This window comes from Populus euphratica, unplaced genomic scaffold (genome assembly GCF_000495115.2).
Source record: "Populus euphratica unplaced genomic scaffold, PopEup_1.0 scaffold46.1, whole genome shotgun sequence".
NCBI lineage: Eukaryota > Viridiplantae > Streptophyta > Magnoliopsida > Malpighiales > Salicaceae > Populus > Populus euphratica.
The window spans coordinates 1,982,545-1,999,316 of record NW_011499852.1 but is presented as its reverse complement, the minus strand read 5'-3'; the positions used below and the strand labels follow the sequence as shown (position 1 = coordinate 1,999,316).

The following is a 16,772-nucleotide window of genomic DNA, read 5'->3' as shown; positions in this document are numbered from 1 at the left end:
ATGACTCATTATATTTGTCTTTACTAAAAAGTTTGGTCTCATGTATGGGTTTAGGAATGCTTTTGGTGTGATGATATAATGATTTTCCTTACTACTCAAATTTTAAGTCATGAACATCCTCAATAATCCATTGGTTTGATAAATTAATTATGAAAAATTCTAAATAAGTTGAATTATTTGTTGGAAAAGCATTTTTAGAGTCATATCTTCAGCTTCTAGGTGTTTATCACCGTTTTGATTAAAAAATAGACCAGTAAAATCCAGTTCATCATTTTCTCAATTATCCAATCTAGATTGTAAATCATTTTGACTGAAATCCTATTTCATGAATCCCACAATATTTAGCTTAGGTTATTTAAAAAACCAACAAGAAGTTATAATATAATGATGGGATAATTATAATGAATTAAGAGTTATGAAAAGTCTGGAATTAACACCATAATATATTATTTATACTCTAAGAGGAACAAAATACAGAAATATTTAAAACATTATTCCCATTATTTGGAACTACTAACCATGCTGAGTTTTTTCGAGCAACATCATCTCTCTCATCTTCCACGCATCTCAAAATATCGATCATTCAAAACAAAGTGATGATGTTTTTGTGCCTAGTGGGATTTGTTTAGTTAACCGTGGAAAAAAAATTCAAGAATTTAAGGATTGCCAGAAGAAAATTCAAGTTCAAGAATTTTTAGTAACCTAGCTCCGCTACCATGTTTTCTATAGAAAAAAAATATTTTTCTAATTTATTTATTGAAATAATGAGAGAGGAATTAACTTAGAAAAATAATTATATAAAAAAAGAACAAGTATCTAAATATATATTTAAAAAAATCAAAATATTATCACATATTTTAAAACACTTGGAGAGAAAACTGTAGCTTTCCACGCCTTTTAATAATAATAATAATTATAATTATAATGATAATTATATTATATATATATATATGTATCTATATGTATATGTATATATTTTCATTTTCATTTTTCTTTTTTGTTTCTTTTTGTTTTTATGCCTTTATGGGTTTTTTTTTGCTTTTTTTTTTTAATAATTTGTTTTGTTTAATTTAGTTTGTTAATGAATCCCAAGTTTGACGGGTTAACCTGATTTGACAAGTTAACCCGGAATTTTACTTTTTTCTTTTTAATTAATTTTTTTTCATTTAGTTTAGTTTGTTAATGTTAAATTTCTTTCTATTTAATTATCAGACTTTCATGACATGTATCCCAAACTTGACAGGTTAACTCAGTTAATTATGGGTTAACCCCCCAATTTTTTTTTTCTATTTAGTTATCAAACTTTCATGACATGAATCTAAGATTTGACGAGTTAACCTGGTTTGAAGGGTTAACCCAGTTAATTCATATTTTTTTTCTTTTTTTTTTCATTAGTTTTTTTTTCCTATTATTATTTTTAATTAATCTATTTAATTATCACACTTTTATGACACGACATTGAAGCCAGACCCATATCCAAGGCTTTTGAGTCTAGTGTTGCAACCAGACTCACTTAAACTTGAGTCATGTAAGTTTAATATTATTATAAATATTATAAATATTACTTTTGAGTCAAGCGTTGCAGCTAGACTAGAGGCTCTTTGATATATCTTTGTAGAAATACATAACATTTTTAGATCTTAGTATTTTTTGAGATTTTTTATGCAAGAAAAAAAATAACCTATGGTGTATGCCTTTGTTTTTTTTTTTCTTTTTCTTTTTAAGCCTTTTACATGGATTGCACAGTGCAATCCATAGTGAAAAAACTAATGCCTTTAGTTTTTTTTTTTTATCTTTTCTTCTTCTTCTTCTTTTGTTTTGTAATTATTCTTTTAATTTAGTTTCTTAATATTAAATTTTTTCTGTTTAATTATTGGATTTTCATGATACGGATCTCAGGTTTGACCGGTTAACTCGATTGATTCAGATTGTTTTTCTTTTTCCTCATCACTTTTGTTCTTCTGATTTTATTTTTTAATATTATATATAGTTCACAATGAAAAGGCTGATATTTTTAGTTTTTTTTCTTTTCTTTTTATGTCTTTCACTGTGGGCTGCATAGTATAATCCACGCTGAAAAGGTTGATGCTTTTTTTCTTTTTAATTAACTTTTTTTATTTAGTTTGTTGATATTAAATTTTTTTCTATTTAGTTATCAGACTTTTATGTATGAATCTCAGGTTTAATGAGTTAACCCTGTTAATTTAGATTTTTTTTCTTTTTTTTCATTAGTTTTTTTTTCATGTTGGTTTTTTTTTATTTTGTTTTTTAATTAATATATTTAAGTATCATATTTTTATGACATAACTTTATAGCCAGAATTATATTCAAGATTATTTGGTTTGGTATTACAATAAAACCCACTTAAACTTGAATTTTTCAAATTTAATATTATTATAAATATTATTCTTAGACCCGGTGTTATAGTGTTGTAGTGAAACCTAAAACTCTTAAATTTAACTTTATAAAAAAACCTAATATTTTTAAATTTTAATTATTTTAATATTTTTTATATAAAAAATTAATCTGAAACATAACACGATTCATTTAATTAATCTCAACATCATATTTCGTAGTTTTTTACAACTGCCAAAACATCATAGTCAAATGTTTTAAATTAGTTCACACCGACGGAATTTTTTTTCCTCTGCATACGGTGTGGAATAATTAAGGATGCAAATGTTGATTTTGTCCTTCGTTTTGGCCATTGAGCGGAACGTGTGCATGGTTACAAAGTTAGAATAGAGACATGAGCACATGAGAGGCTGCCATTTTTTACTGAACTGTTCATCTTTGAATCACCTATACACAATACTTCCCCACCACGTTAGATTTTCCTGTGATTTTTGTCTCCCACACGTGCACTTATTTTAAGCGTTGTCCCATTTCTTAATCTAACAGTCAGAGCTCGGTGTTTATGGCAACAAAAGAAGAAAAAGAAAAAGAAAATAGAGGGCGGGGGAGTTTGAGGACAATTTGTTATTAATTATGTTCTCCATGAAAAATCTCCTTACGTGAGTCTTGACTTAGTTTATAATGCTGAGCATATTTTACTTTGGGCTAATAATAGAAAGGGAAGGGCTTTGTAGCTTTTAATTTATATATTAACTTCTTGTTAATTACTTGAATATGGAAGTGATGATTTTTTAGGGTGGTGTTGTTTCTTTTTGCAAGTTATTCATGATATGAGTTTATAGTCTCAAGACCTTGTTGATGTCGTTTCGTATTTGTTATAGGAGTAAAAAGAGCATTTTCTTTTCTTTGTTTTACATTTATTTTTATTTTTTTAATTAATATTTTTTTTTCTTTTGTAGTTAGTCTCTTGATGACCGTTTAATTAAACCCTCAATCATTGTAAAAACAAAAATGGTGCTTTGTTGTAATAAGAGTGAAAATTGTTTGGAGTAAGGGTGTTTAAGAAACTTTTTTGAAGCTTGCATAATGTTTTACCTTGGGTTATTGGACTATATCAAGAGTATGTGTAGTTCTTGATGAATTACCTAATTTAGAGATGGATATACAATTTCTTTTTAAAAAAACATACAGAAAATTACATTCAACAAATTACTAGCACATGTGAAATTAATGGTCTTGTTTATTGCTATTTTGTTGGTTAGAATAATCTTTGACTCTTTGTACATTTAAGGTTTAATACAGTTGTAGCTTTTGTTGTAACTTGTGATGTTAGTTGTAAATATGGTAACTATGACATTAATAGTAAAAATATTTGATAATGCGTGCCTTTGATTTTTAGTTTCCAAAATGGTTTCTAGAATAACTTCAAGAGTTTCATGTGTTTTTTTTATTGATAATCCATATGCAATAAATAGATAGTAATTTTTATCACAAATAAATAGATTATATTACTTCATCTCTCTCTCTCTCTCTCTCTCTCTCTCTCTCTATATATATATATATATATATATATATATATATATGGAGGAAACGTTATCCAAATAATTTCAGAAATAATGTGTGTTAGTGCATTTTTGCGCGATCCTTTAAATATTGGACAAAAAGCATCACAATCCAAAAAAATCTCCCAATAATGAATTATAATCATTCATTGATTTATCAAAAGTTTTAAACTATCCATAACGTGAAGATTAATCACCTTTCTTAATGATATTCAGGACTAATTACTTGAGACGAGTAAATATTGTTTGATTTCCGAAAAGAGAATCAAATTGCAAATTTGTAAATGATAAAACAAACCAAAAAATTGTAGTGTATGCGAAAAAATAAAAAAATCGTGGCACTCCCCATGATCCCATATAATTGTGACTCTCTGTCACTCTTTACCACTCGATGTACATATTTCTCCAGTTTAATTACATTAAATCGATTTGAAAATTGACTTTGACATGGGATCGTGACAACTCAGATGTTGGAATTGATGTGGAGGTGATAAGGACTGGAAACAAAAGAATCTGTGACTCCTGTATCTTAACACAAAAAGATAAGAGCACGAGCCACACACTCGCAAAGGCTTGATTAAAAGTCTTGCTGATCTACAATATATACTAGGCATCCATTGCAGTAGTAGCCCTTAGGTCCTAGCATGCTATGCCTTCTCTAACATGTCATAGGTCTTAACCGAAAGGCTTGCCAGGAACTTGGTGGGGGGCAAGATGCCAGTATGAAATGGTGGTCGATTCCCCCTTGAATTACTATCTTAAAACCCTTTATTTTGTTGTTCTTGACTTTGTCTCTTCTCTAGGCTCGCCGACACACTCCTGAAATGGCACATAAGTTCTCTTATATTTTACAATCATTCTAAAGTCAATTATGCATGAAGGTTCTGCGTTTCGACAGACACCAAGCCACAGTGCCGAATTAGATCAACCCACATCAGCAGACTGAAGGTACATTATGACATGTCACATAGAGCAAGATGGGGGAATTTGTTTTTGGAATCAAAGATAAGATATTGGATGCCTCATCATAATAATTTGTCACTAGTTTGATTATATCTTCAAGGGTTAATGGTCCAAATACATTTGCGGTGGAGGAGTTTCAATGGATAAATATTATAAGTTTCTTGCTATACATTTAATTTAATCCATTTCCTCCATGTAACTGGGTTTCTATTCAACAAAGTCCTCCAAAAAGTGTTTTTTTTGCTGACCCAAGACAAGCATTGAGACCACCATTTCATGTGCTCTGAAAGAGTATTCAAACTAAGAAATCGAAGTCCAAGCCACTGGCTAGGGGGTTATTTTAGGCGATCTATGGATTATTTTAGGCTAGTTTAACTTTTACTTGTTATTGTTAAACCTATAGTTTCAGAAAAAGTCCCCCCAGCGGCCATTAACAGCTAATGGAATCTAATGGTGTGCTCTGTTTTTATCACTTACCCTCTCTTTTATCTCATAGACCCCCCAGCGGCCATTAACAGCTAATGGAATCTAATGGTGTGCTCTGTTTTTATCACTTACCCTCTCTTTTATCTCATAGATCTTTCCGTATTCAACACTGCATTTGGGGTTGTTGTTGCGGTTGAACTGTATTTTGTGAGACGCTTTCGTCTTTGAAAAGCAAATTCATAAGTTATTTAAGGTTAATATTCACTAACGATGAAGATGGATTAGCAACTGTGAGTCCTGTCCTGTCACCCTCTTGTCTTGCCCAAGATAGCACTTCTAGTCGGTCTATGAGACAACTAAATCATTATAATTTCCCATTTGGTTTGTAAATCTTAAAAGAAACTTGTGAGAAGCTATGATTTCCCCGGTTATGCATGCAAAATCGTCAGAGAGCTGGTAGACAAACACTAAATTACCTTCCACTTCAACAAAATTAAAGCATGAAAGTCAATGGCTTACGGATTCCAACATGCAAATTTCTAATCATAAAGTTGACAACGCAAAATCAGGGACCTTTAAACACGGGTTTTGAAGTAAGATAATATAATTTCCCCCCCTTTGGTTCGGTATACCAATCAAGCATGGAAGTCGTTGTCCAACACTCAACCTTGGTGCCTCTAATCGAATATTGAACAATTAATAATGTATGTATTACTTGACCTTATGCAATTTAATTCAATTTTGTTAAACTGGTATTTCTTTTTTCATATGTGACTGGATTTGCGCAAGCTCTAACCCAAATGTTTGGGTAACATTTGTATATACCAATACATATTACTTTTCAAAATATTTTTTACTTAGAATTAAATTAAAATAATATTTTTTTTATTTATTAAAATTTATTTTTAACATTAATATATTAAAAAAATATAAAAATATTAATTTTTTTAAAAAATTAATTTTTGGTTAAATAATACCTATTGTCATATACCTTATTTGTTTTTGCAATTAAAAAATATTTTTACAAAAAAATTAATTTTTTTAATGTTTTTAAATTATTTTGATTTACTAATATCAAAATTAAATTTTAAAAAATAAAAAAAATACTTCAAAATATATTATTTATCACAATATATTACTTAAACCTGCGTCGAAAGTGAATTCAGCTTTTGACACCTCCTATGCAACTTTAACTTTTTAAGAGGGCAAAATTTCAACTGAGGCAAAGTTGTGAACATTTTGAAAGCTTCTTGAAATAGCGTACAATATATAGTGCTCAACAAAAGTTGTTTTGGTTTCATACCATGTGTAGAAATTTGAATTTAGTACCTTCTCTTTATTAACCATTGTTGATCAGCTTTAAACATTTTTGAATCAGCAGCTTTTGTTCTCTTTCTTTAGTGTTCTCTGGAAAAGGGAGTGTTACGAAAGCTGAATATACTGCCTAGAGAGAGAGAGAGAGAAAGAGGGCTTCTCAGAAACAATAAAAACTGAATCTTGTCCTTAAAGGTTATCTTCTTTTGGTGGAAAAAACTTTAGTTTGAGGCAGTTCTTGCATCCATTTATATTGTCTATGATTTACAGTGCTATTATTTGTTCTTGTGCGTTGAAAAAAGAAGATTTATTGTCACACATGACGATACTTCTTTTGGAATAACTAGTAAGACTCCGGGGAGCTAAGCCTTAAGCCACTCTTAAACGAAGATCTTACCTTTAACTTGTAAGTAGATTCACATGGAGTCGCACAACTACTGCAAAGATACAGAATCAAGTGGAAATGAACAGTAAGGCTGATTTTGGGACAGTAATATCTAATAACTTGTTGGTTTGCTGGAAATTAGTCAATTGAGGTGCTTGCTAGCCATCATGCATGATATATCAGGGCAATCTTGCGTTTTACCTTCTTGTCCCCTTTGGAAAGATAGGGGAGCAAAAAAATATAATATAACTACATTAAATCTAATTTATTTATGCTAATCTCAAGAATTGCTCATGATAAAACTATACACTGTACTTAATTATCTGATATTCGATTTGGATTATATAACAACGACAATAAGGTTATTTGGAAAAAATAAAGAAAGAGGTAATATACAATTGAAGATCTATCTCACTTCAACTTGATGTCTGTAAGATCAAACCAAATTTGCTTGAACACCTTGATAATAAGGTCATGATATTCATCAGAATTGAGTGAAAGATAACAAGCAAGAAGGTCTTCTAAGTCCTTTGATGCCTTGATATTGTTCTCCACTATCATCTCCACCATCGATTCCCTGAAATCTTTCTGGGGGTCAAAAGAAGATTTCACAACTGCCATGCTATCCGACAGGCTTCTTCGCGACCGCGACGATGAACTTGTCGTTGATGACACACTCTTTCGACCATTATTATAAGCCTGGATTTTCTTATTTGAGATTCTTGGAGAATTGACTCTTAGCCTGACTCCTGGTGAAGTCACAGAATTTCTCCGGACAGAACTCGTCTTGTATTCTTTCATTGCAATGCTCTCTTCTTTTACCACCTTGACAGATAAAGACGCATGAGCATTTGTTTCCTCGTATTTAGCTGAACTCCTTCTATACTTGTTTGGTTCGTGGGTTTCTTTCTTCTTGGTATCTTCAAGTTGATCATCAAATTTAGCAGGCTTTGTTACGATTGGAGGAAGATCAAGATCAGATATGCTATGAAACACTTTCGGGTTATCTAAATTCCTAGCAATAGACTTCTTATCCGCACTGATAACAATGCCATCATTGTCAATAGAATCAAGTTTGCAGTCACAAGAGCTTGACCAAGACAACATTTTATCAAATGAGACCATAGCAAGAGCACTGTCAGACTTGAATTCTGGTGGGAATGAGTCAGAGAAATCCGTCTCCTGATCAAGAGAACCATCATAAAGAGAAGCTGGGTAATCTGGAGGAGGATCTGATTTAGTCCAGAGCGTACTGCGGCAGTTACAACCTGCAGAGACAGAGGAGGTGACACGCTTAGGAGAGGCCTTGATGGTTCTTCTCCTGTTTCTTTGATTCGATGATCTTCTTGGTGGGTCAGGAAAATTGGTGCACGTGGATTTTGAGTTTCTTGGAGAAGTGTGAGGGTTTTGGTCACTTGAGATAAGCTCTCTAGTGATGTAGTATGATTTTCTTGGATAAGAATTGTATTGAGGATGTTTTGGTTTGGATGGTGGCTGCTGAGTTTCAGCAGCTGATGTAGCTTGTCTTTTCTTTATGGAATGAGTGGTGGTGTTATGGTTTCTTGTTTTGCCCATGTCTTTGAGCTTGTAAAACCAAGCATTAGGCATCATATCTGATAATCTGAACCTATTGTTGCCCATGAAAAACCCCTCCCTTCTCTTCTCCCAACTCGTTTTCTTCTCTGTGTTTCTGTGTTTGTGAGTGAAGATAGTGGCTAGTGGAACAGAAGAAATTGTTGGATTGTCTATGCCTCTGCTTTGGCTGAAACTCAGAGTGTGTGGAGAGGATAAATAAAGGGGGACGGATTGGAATTGAAGAGAGGGGGCTGTGGTCCATAAATGGTGAAAAAGTAGGCATTAAAGAAATGGGAATGGGGCCAAGGGTTAATGACTTTCAGTGCCTTATTAAAATTAAATTAAAAATAAAAACTAAAATTACATGTATCATTTCCAAACAAAATCATTTAACTAAAAAAATAGTATTTTTAATAAAATTTATTTGTTATTATAATATTGACTAGGAATAAATCAATTTTTTAATATTTTAGATTTATAGTAAAATAACTTAAATATACTTTAAAATAAAAAAAATTAAAATTAAAATCAAGGGGCTTTTCAGTGTTTTGATTACACAATAAAAAAAACTAATGTCCAAAGATTTTTTATATTTTCATTATGTTTTTTTAATTATAATCAACTTTTTAATAGAAATAAATATAATTTAAAAAATAAAAGTGGCATGCACCACTTAATGGGATGTTAGTGCTTTTTGAGCAATACATGTAATATCTAATGATAATCAAATATGATCTCTTGTATCAACGTTGCACCGTTTTTTTCTTGTTGGCAAGACACATGTGCATGACGAAACAATTATTGTTCTCTGGTGGATTTTGTTTTTTTATTTTTTATATTTTTTCTCTTTTTATTTTGTTTTTTTGTTTTTTTTTTTATTTTTTCTCTTTTTATTTCAAATTTCACGCCAACCTTTTCAAATATTAAATATATTCTCTAAGTTTGTATTTGTATTAAGTTTGATATTTATTTTTTTGATTGCTATATATTTTTCTTTTAATGTTTTTTAAGTTGATTTTTATTTTTAATTTCATCAATTTATTAAGTTTGATATTTATTTTTTTGATTGTTATATATTTTTCTTTTAATGCTTTTTAAGTTGATTTTTATTTTCAATTTTATCAATTAATATTTTATTTTATTTAATTTTTTATTCAATTTGGTTCTCATTCTTTTGATTGCTATTTTGATTTTTTTAATTATTTTTTTTATTCATTTTATTTTTCAATTTAGCCCCTCAATATTTTTTATTTAATTTTTATACCATATTTGGTTATTGTTTTGATTGTTACTTGTTTTGTTTCTTTTTTAAAAGAAAAATTTGGATGATTAGGAGTTTTCATCGTGATTTTTTTTCTTTGTTTTCTATGGGGTAATAATGGTCTTATGATCAGAGTCATATGTTTTGTTTATCTTTAGGTTTTTTTATTTATGTTTTTTTTATTAAAATTAATTTTTTTTATGATCAGAGTCATATGTTTTGTTTATCTTTGAGTTTTTTATTTATGTTCTTTTTATTAAAATTGATTTTTTTTTAATTTTATTATTTGATATTAGGTTATTGGACCTTATGCTTCATAATTGTTCTTGTTTTTTTGTGAAGTTATCTTAATTTCATATCTCGAGTAATGGATTAGTAAGACAATTCAAGTTGATATTAGGTTATTGGACCTTATGCTTCGTAATTGTTCTTGTTTTTTTTATGAAGTTATCTTAATTTCATATCTCGAGTCATGGATTAGTCGAGACAATTCAAGTTTTTTAATATATTTTTTTAATTTTATTTTTTTATTATTTAGTTTGCCCGAGAATATTTAACTTTCATTGTTTTGTTTAATTTTCTATATGCGGGGTTCTTCATTCTCACAAGTGGACCGTGAATTTATGATTTTAACTTGAGTTAAGTGTTTTTATCCTTTTTTAAAATTGATATTCTTGTCCTTCAATATTTATTTTACTAGTAATTGAGCTTTAAATTTCTTTTATTTTTTTCTTAATGAGGTTATTTTTTTCTTATTTATTTTTTATTTTGTTATTAAATAAGATCATTGAAACCTTTTAAGAATATTTAGAGGATATCTTTTTCTAATATATAAAATGTTTTTTTATTAGTTGTTGGTTTTTTTTATTTTATCATATTATTAAGAAATGATCAAAATCTTAGATTTTTTTTACTCTTTTAAAAATGCTATTATTTTCTAAGCTTTTTTATTTTCATATTAGGAAGAATGTAGCCTTGTCCATGGCATATGACGTGACATCTATCTGGTATATTACAAAAAAAAAAAAATCAAATCTGTATTGGGTTCGTATTTGATCCTTGGTTACCAGTTATTGATCACCAATTTAAACCCAGTGATATGTATACTTTTATATTTCAATTATTGAAGGGTCTCCTGCAGCGAACCTCTGGTTTGGAGAGAAACTAAACACACTGCAAGTATAGTTTACAGCAAATGCAGAAGCTATCTCGTTAACAAACAAGCTTGACAAGTATCATTTACGTTTGGATGGACACTCTGATGTTGTGTTGTTTATCAGTTTTGTTTGTTTTTATAAATTGATGTGAAGAGTAGGGACCATTGTTTTCACTAAAGTAAGCACTGAGGGCATAGTTTTGAAGTCGTATCATGATCATTGGCATACATGAAAGAAACCTTAAAAAGCAAGACCTTACCTTAATTTTCAGGGCTTCAAAATAAGCACTGAGGACATATTTTGGGCTTTCCTTACTAGAGGGCTTCAAATTTATATATTTTTTATAGGTCTTCAACATCACAATGGATTAAAGTAGCTCATGCATGCCTAAAGACGGCATGGACTGCTAACAGGGACTGCACGGCCTCAAGACGGCGCAGGTTTCGGCTACTCGCAGCACAGATTAGCTGCCTATGCATGATGTTGTGTACAGTGACTCGAACAGATTGGAGGCACCAGGCTAAAACGGCTGAGGAGCTAACTGCAGCTGTTGGAGATAATGATGATCATGGGGATGATTTGGAAACAGGGTCACTTTCAAGCGATAATTGAGTCTCCAAAATCAAGTGGGTGAATGGACATCATCTAACAAAGAAAGTTAAGAGGCTAGTTTACGGCATACAAAATGAACTAAACATTTTCCTTATGTTCAGAAACTACTGCAGGGTGATGATATTCATTGTTTTTTATAGTGGAAAGAAACAAAGAATAACTCTGTTAGAAATGGTTGAATGTCTTACAAGCAGGATCATCATTTACCTCTTAACTGATATTACATCTGTATACGGAAAAGCAGAAAGCCACAGCTTCTAAATCCCACGAATTCCCTACAGACTATATAGTATACGGCACGTTCATTGCCCACTGTAACAAGGAAAATCAAGAAGCATTTCCTTTTACTTCCAAAACAAATTAAAACACCAAGAGTATGCATGAAATAATTCTTAGCATGCACGACGAGCAATTCAGCAATGTCGCCTCTGAAAACAAAGAGACAGGCAAATGATACTCAAAACTCCTTAATTGCTCCAAATTCATTTTCTGAATTTTAAATTAGAAAGACGAATTTCAGCATCACAATCCCTTTGATAATACAGTCAAGCTTATTAGATGTGTTCTCAGACATTGGCATTGATCAAGTACTAAGAGCAGCAAAACTAATTTGGTTAACAATAAGTTCGGATATTTGTATTAACGTTCAGACATTATTAGAATAATGAAAAAAAATAGAGCCTGGAACTGATGGACTTGGATTTGCAGCATTCTTCGAACTCCTACCATTCATCGTTGCAGAGAGTGTGTCCACCTTCCGATCTTTCTTTTACGAGAGAGGTCATTTGGATGTGGAGACGCCGATCACTTCCTCTACTTATTTAAAGGTGTTTTTTTTTTTTGTGTTTTAAAGTTTTTTTATTTATAAATATATTAAAATAATATTTTTATTTTCAAAAAAAATATTTTTTATATTAATAAATTAAAAAAATCTAAAAATAAATATTTTTCAACGCAAAAACATTAAAAATTTAAAGAAACAACACATTTTCAAACTAATCCTAGATAATGACATGTCATGCTCTTATTTGGATCCGACCACATCGCCCACGGATTTTACTTTGAACCAAAACTTAATATGCTTTTGTTTTTAATTTTTAAATGTATTAGTAGAAAAAATAGTAAAAAAGAATATACAGTTCAACAATATACATACAAAACACATAATAAAAAAATAATATATATAACAGACCTATTATCCTACTACCTAATAAAACAGGTTTGATTTGGATTTTTTTTTCCTATTTAATTTTTTAGACTTGATTTGATTTGGACTTCTTGGTTATTAAATAATTTTAGACAAACAAGCAACATTACATGTGAGGTTGTCCATAAATCAGATCTTAACCCAATTTTTATAATTTAAGACTCGAATTCTTTAACATGTTTACTAAATACTAATCCAACTTAATCCACTTTGATAATAATCCAACCCAAAATCAATATTAATATTATTTTTAATAAAAAATATTTTTAAAATATAAAAAATAATTAATAACTATGGCATTGGGTTCAATGTGAGGGTTTATTTACTCAAAATGATAAGCTTTTTTTATTTATTGATGTTTATTTTTATGATAAGTTTTTTTTATGTAGCATATTTAGGAGTATTGGTTACAATTATTTTTTAAAGTGTTTTTTTTTTAGAAATGTATCAAAATGATATATTTTTTATTTAAAAAAAATTATTTTTAATATCAGCATATCAAAATAATCTAAAAACATCAAAAAAATATTAAATTGAAATAAAGAAAAAAATAAAAAATATTTAATTTTTTTTAAAATATTTTTAAAACATAAAAATAAATATAATGCATACTGTTCATTTTCTATTTTTTCTCTAAAGTTTAGGGCATTCTTTAATACTTAAATATGTATCACTTCTTATGCTAGGAGCATCTATAATTTTACAACTTTGCATAAACAATCATTCTAGAACCTTCTTTATTTAAGTCTCTTGGGAAAAAGCCATAAGCTGCTTCTTCTTCTTTTTTCTTCTTTAATCTCTAATGATTTTAGCATCAAGTACGTAACTTGCTTCACCCATATTTTTCATTTTAAAGTTTGGAAACAACCACAACGATCAATGAGTCATCCATATATAATAACATCTTTTTTATTATTATTTTTAGCAATAAATTTATCTTCCATATAAAATGATAAGATGATGAAACTCTTATTAAATCATTTAACATACACGTAATAATGTTCTTCAATCATCAATAATGATGGCTCAATGAAATTAAAAATACCAATTTTTGAATGATTGTTTCAATCCATAGATTGTGAAGTCCGTAATTTTTGCATTTCTGATATTTTATGACAAACCAACTCCTAATTGATCCATATAAATCTTTTTATTCAATTTTCCACTGAGAAATTCATAAAGCTCCAAGTCCAAACTCACAATGATCACGAATAATTAAGGCAAACCTCGCTATTGAAGAAAAAGTTTCATCACAGTTTATATCTATGTATTGGGTATCGCATTTTACAACCAAGCAACCCTTGTATCTTTGTATGTAATCATCCAATTACTCTAACAATTTGATTTACCAATTTTGTTTCTTTTCATGCAATTTGGGTCGGGGACTGGCCATGGCCGCTAAAATATAAAATAGATTCAGAGAGTCCAAACACTAGTAGATAAACCATTTTGGAAGAATTAATGCTGATAATTGGTGCGCACTATGACATCAATAACTTAAATTTTAGTCAAAATCATGTCCCATGGCTCAAGTTTTCTGTCTCAATAAGTTTTAACATAGCTAAAGAATTTTTATGAACAAGTAAGGTAAGCTGGATGAAATTACCAAAATGCAATAATTAAATACAAATCGAATTCATAAAATTATTTACACTTTTGATAGAAATACAAGTTTCCGGAAGCTAAAGAAACAAATTGGAATAGTTAGATGATGGGTTTGAAATTTAAATTCGGCTAGAGCTTCATTTTGAACAAAATAAACTAACCTTCACACATTACAATAAATACTCAAAGGAAAATAACGATCCTATCCCATTAATTCCCACCACCAGTCAACCGAAGGAAGATCGATTGTCTTTGGAGAGACATGAACATCGCCATCTACATCACTGGAGCAACACGCAAGTTGCATATGAAAATCCAATTTCTGTAAATATATATTAGACTAATATTTAGCTCATCATCACAAAAACATATTAATTAAAAAATATTCAACAAAAACCTAGATTTTATAAATATTTAAAACTATAAACATATAAAAGCATAATTAATGATAAATATGCTTTCAACATAAAAACTTAATAATAAAATTATAGTATGCATACGAAGAAGTTTATAAATAACAGAGATGAGGTATCTGTTGTAAGTTTATTTTAAAAAAATATAATTGTTATAATTCTTTTAATTATAATTAAGTATTTTTTGTAAAAATTATATAACACCACAATGTTTGAAAAATATAGGGAAGACACTGTCACCCATCATTTTCATGATTTTTAGTTATGGTTAAAAGTTAAACAACCTGATAAACATGATAGAAATCAAGTTTATAAAATATCAATAATATCAGCTAAAAAAATAAGGTTAGGTTATAATGCTTCAACTCTAGACACACAATAGTCCGACCTAGGCCAATCAACACTGAAACTTAAAGCGAGGATCCTAGAACAGGTCAAAAGAGAGTAGTCAAATTAGAAAAAGAAATGAAAGCCAGATTGGAATTAAGAGAAAATGATGGAATACATGGTTTCACAATATCCTACTTCTCATTTTAGTACTTTTAGTTCATGATTTCTCCCCATCGAACATATATCTTTATCTGTGTAATGATATATTTATTATTATAAAATTAATATTTTAATGAATATTAAAATTAATAAAATTTTGATGTTCACTTTGTTTTGCTATTATTGTGATTTTTTTTGTTTTTTTAAATTAATAACTACATAACTAAAATGGAATTACTAATTTTTTACCGGAATTCCCATAATTTGTTTATTTATTTATTGATGATTTCATCAGAAATATAACGTTATTTCATTGAAAAGTTAAAAAATAGTTAAGAAGTTTTAGACTGTGCGATGGACATCCTCCAGTTCAATTGATGGACATCCTACTGCCAGTTCAATTGCTAATTTCATAGGCAATATTTAGATTGTACCGATGGAATAAGTAATGTAATATTTTATTGGTAATTTATTTGCTGAAATAATCTAGTCGATGCATTTTATTTTCTTGGTGTCAATATTTCATTGTCATTGTAAATTACCAACTGATAGAAATTTCTTTTTAGATTAACGTGGGTGTTCGGGTCAGCTTGTGCGCACCATGACTAATCCCACGGGTCCTGAAGTTAACAACCATGTAAGCCTCCAGTGGCCATCATATGAGTAACCAAGGACTCGAACCTGAGACCACAGAGGGAGCAAACCCCTTAGTTCCAAGGCTTTACCACTTAGCCACCACCTAGATGGTTACTGATAGCAATTTCTTGATAAAACTTTTCCTGGCTATGTGTTCTTGTTGATAATTCCATCAGCAATGTAAAATGATCAATGTAATAGTGTTTGTTGGCCAACAAAATATTTAGTCGGTGTTTTTCAATTTTCTCATGGTGTTAAAGAGCATCTTCAATGAAATACTAAATGAAAAGCTAATAATAATAATAATAATAATAATAATTTTAAGAGGTGGCACTCAACTGATCAGGCTTTAAATTTACTTCTTAAAAGTCATCAGTTTAAGTTTCACAAACTTCTGAGTTACTAGAAATTTATATAGTCATTAACTTTAAAATTCATGAAATTAGTCAATGTATATATAAGTCGGCATGTACACACATATTTATATAATAAATAACAATAACAATAATAATAAATAATAAATAATATTTTTCATACATACTCCAAAGAGTGCTAAATAAAACGATGTTTTACCATTTTTCTTGTAAAAATATTATTCCTAAATATCTTGTAATAATGTTAAAACACTAATCATTGCAATTACCAACTGATAGCAATTTCTTGATAAAACTTTTCCTGGCTATGTGTTCTTGTTGATAATTCCATCAGCAATGTAAAATGATCAATGTAATATTTAGTCGGTGTTTTTCAATTTTCTAATGGTGTTAAAGAGCATCTTCAATGAAATGCTAAATGAAAAGCTAATAATAATA

At 29.4% G+C, this 16,772-nt stretch overlaps 1 protein-coding gene across 1 annotated transcript; it reads right to left on the bottom strand.

Annotated features, from left to right (window-relative positions):
• Positions 1-7,251: 7,251 nt before the first annotated feature.
• Positions 7,252-8,818, bottom strand: LOC105121869 (transcription repressor OFP1-like). Its single transcript, XM_011020716.1, has one exon. The coding sequence runs from the start codon at positions 8,644-8,646 to the stop codon at positions 7,417-7,419; it is 1,230 nt and encodes a 409-aa protein (XP_011019018.1). The 5' UTR covers positions 8,647-8,818; the 3' UTR covers positions 7,252-7,416.
• Between the last annotated feature and the right edge of the window lie 7,954 nt (positions 8,819-16,772).

Bases quoted from the DNA above. Each gene is read 5' to 3' on its own strand.
- LOC105121869 (XM_011020716.1), bottom strand. From the start codon at position 8,646: ATGGGCAACAATAGGTTCAGATTATCAGATATGATGCCTAATGCTTGG.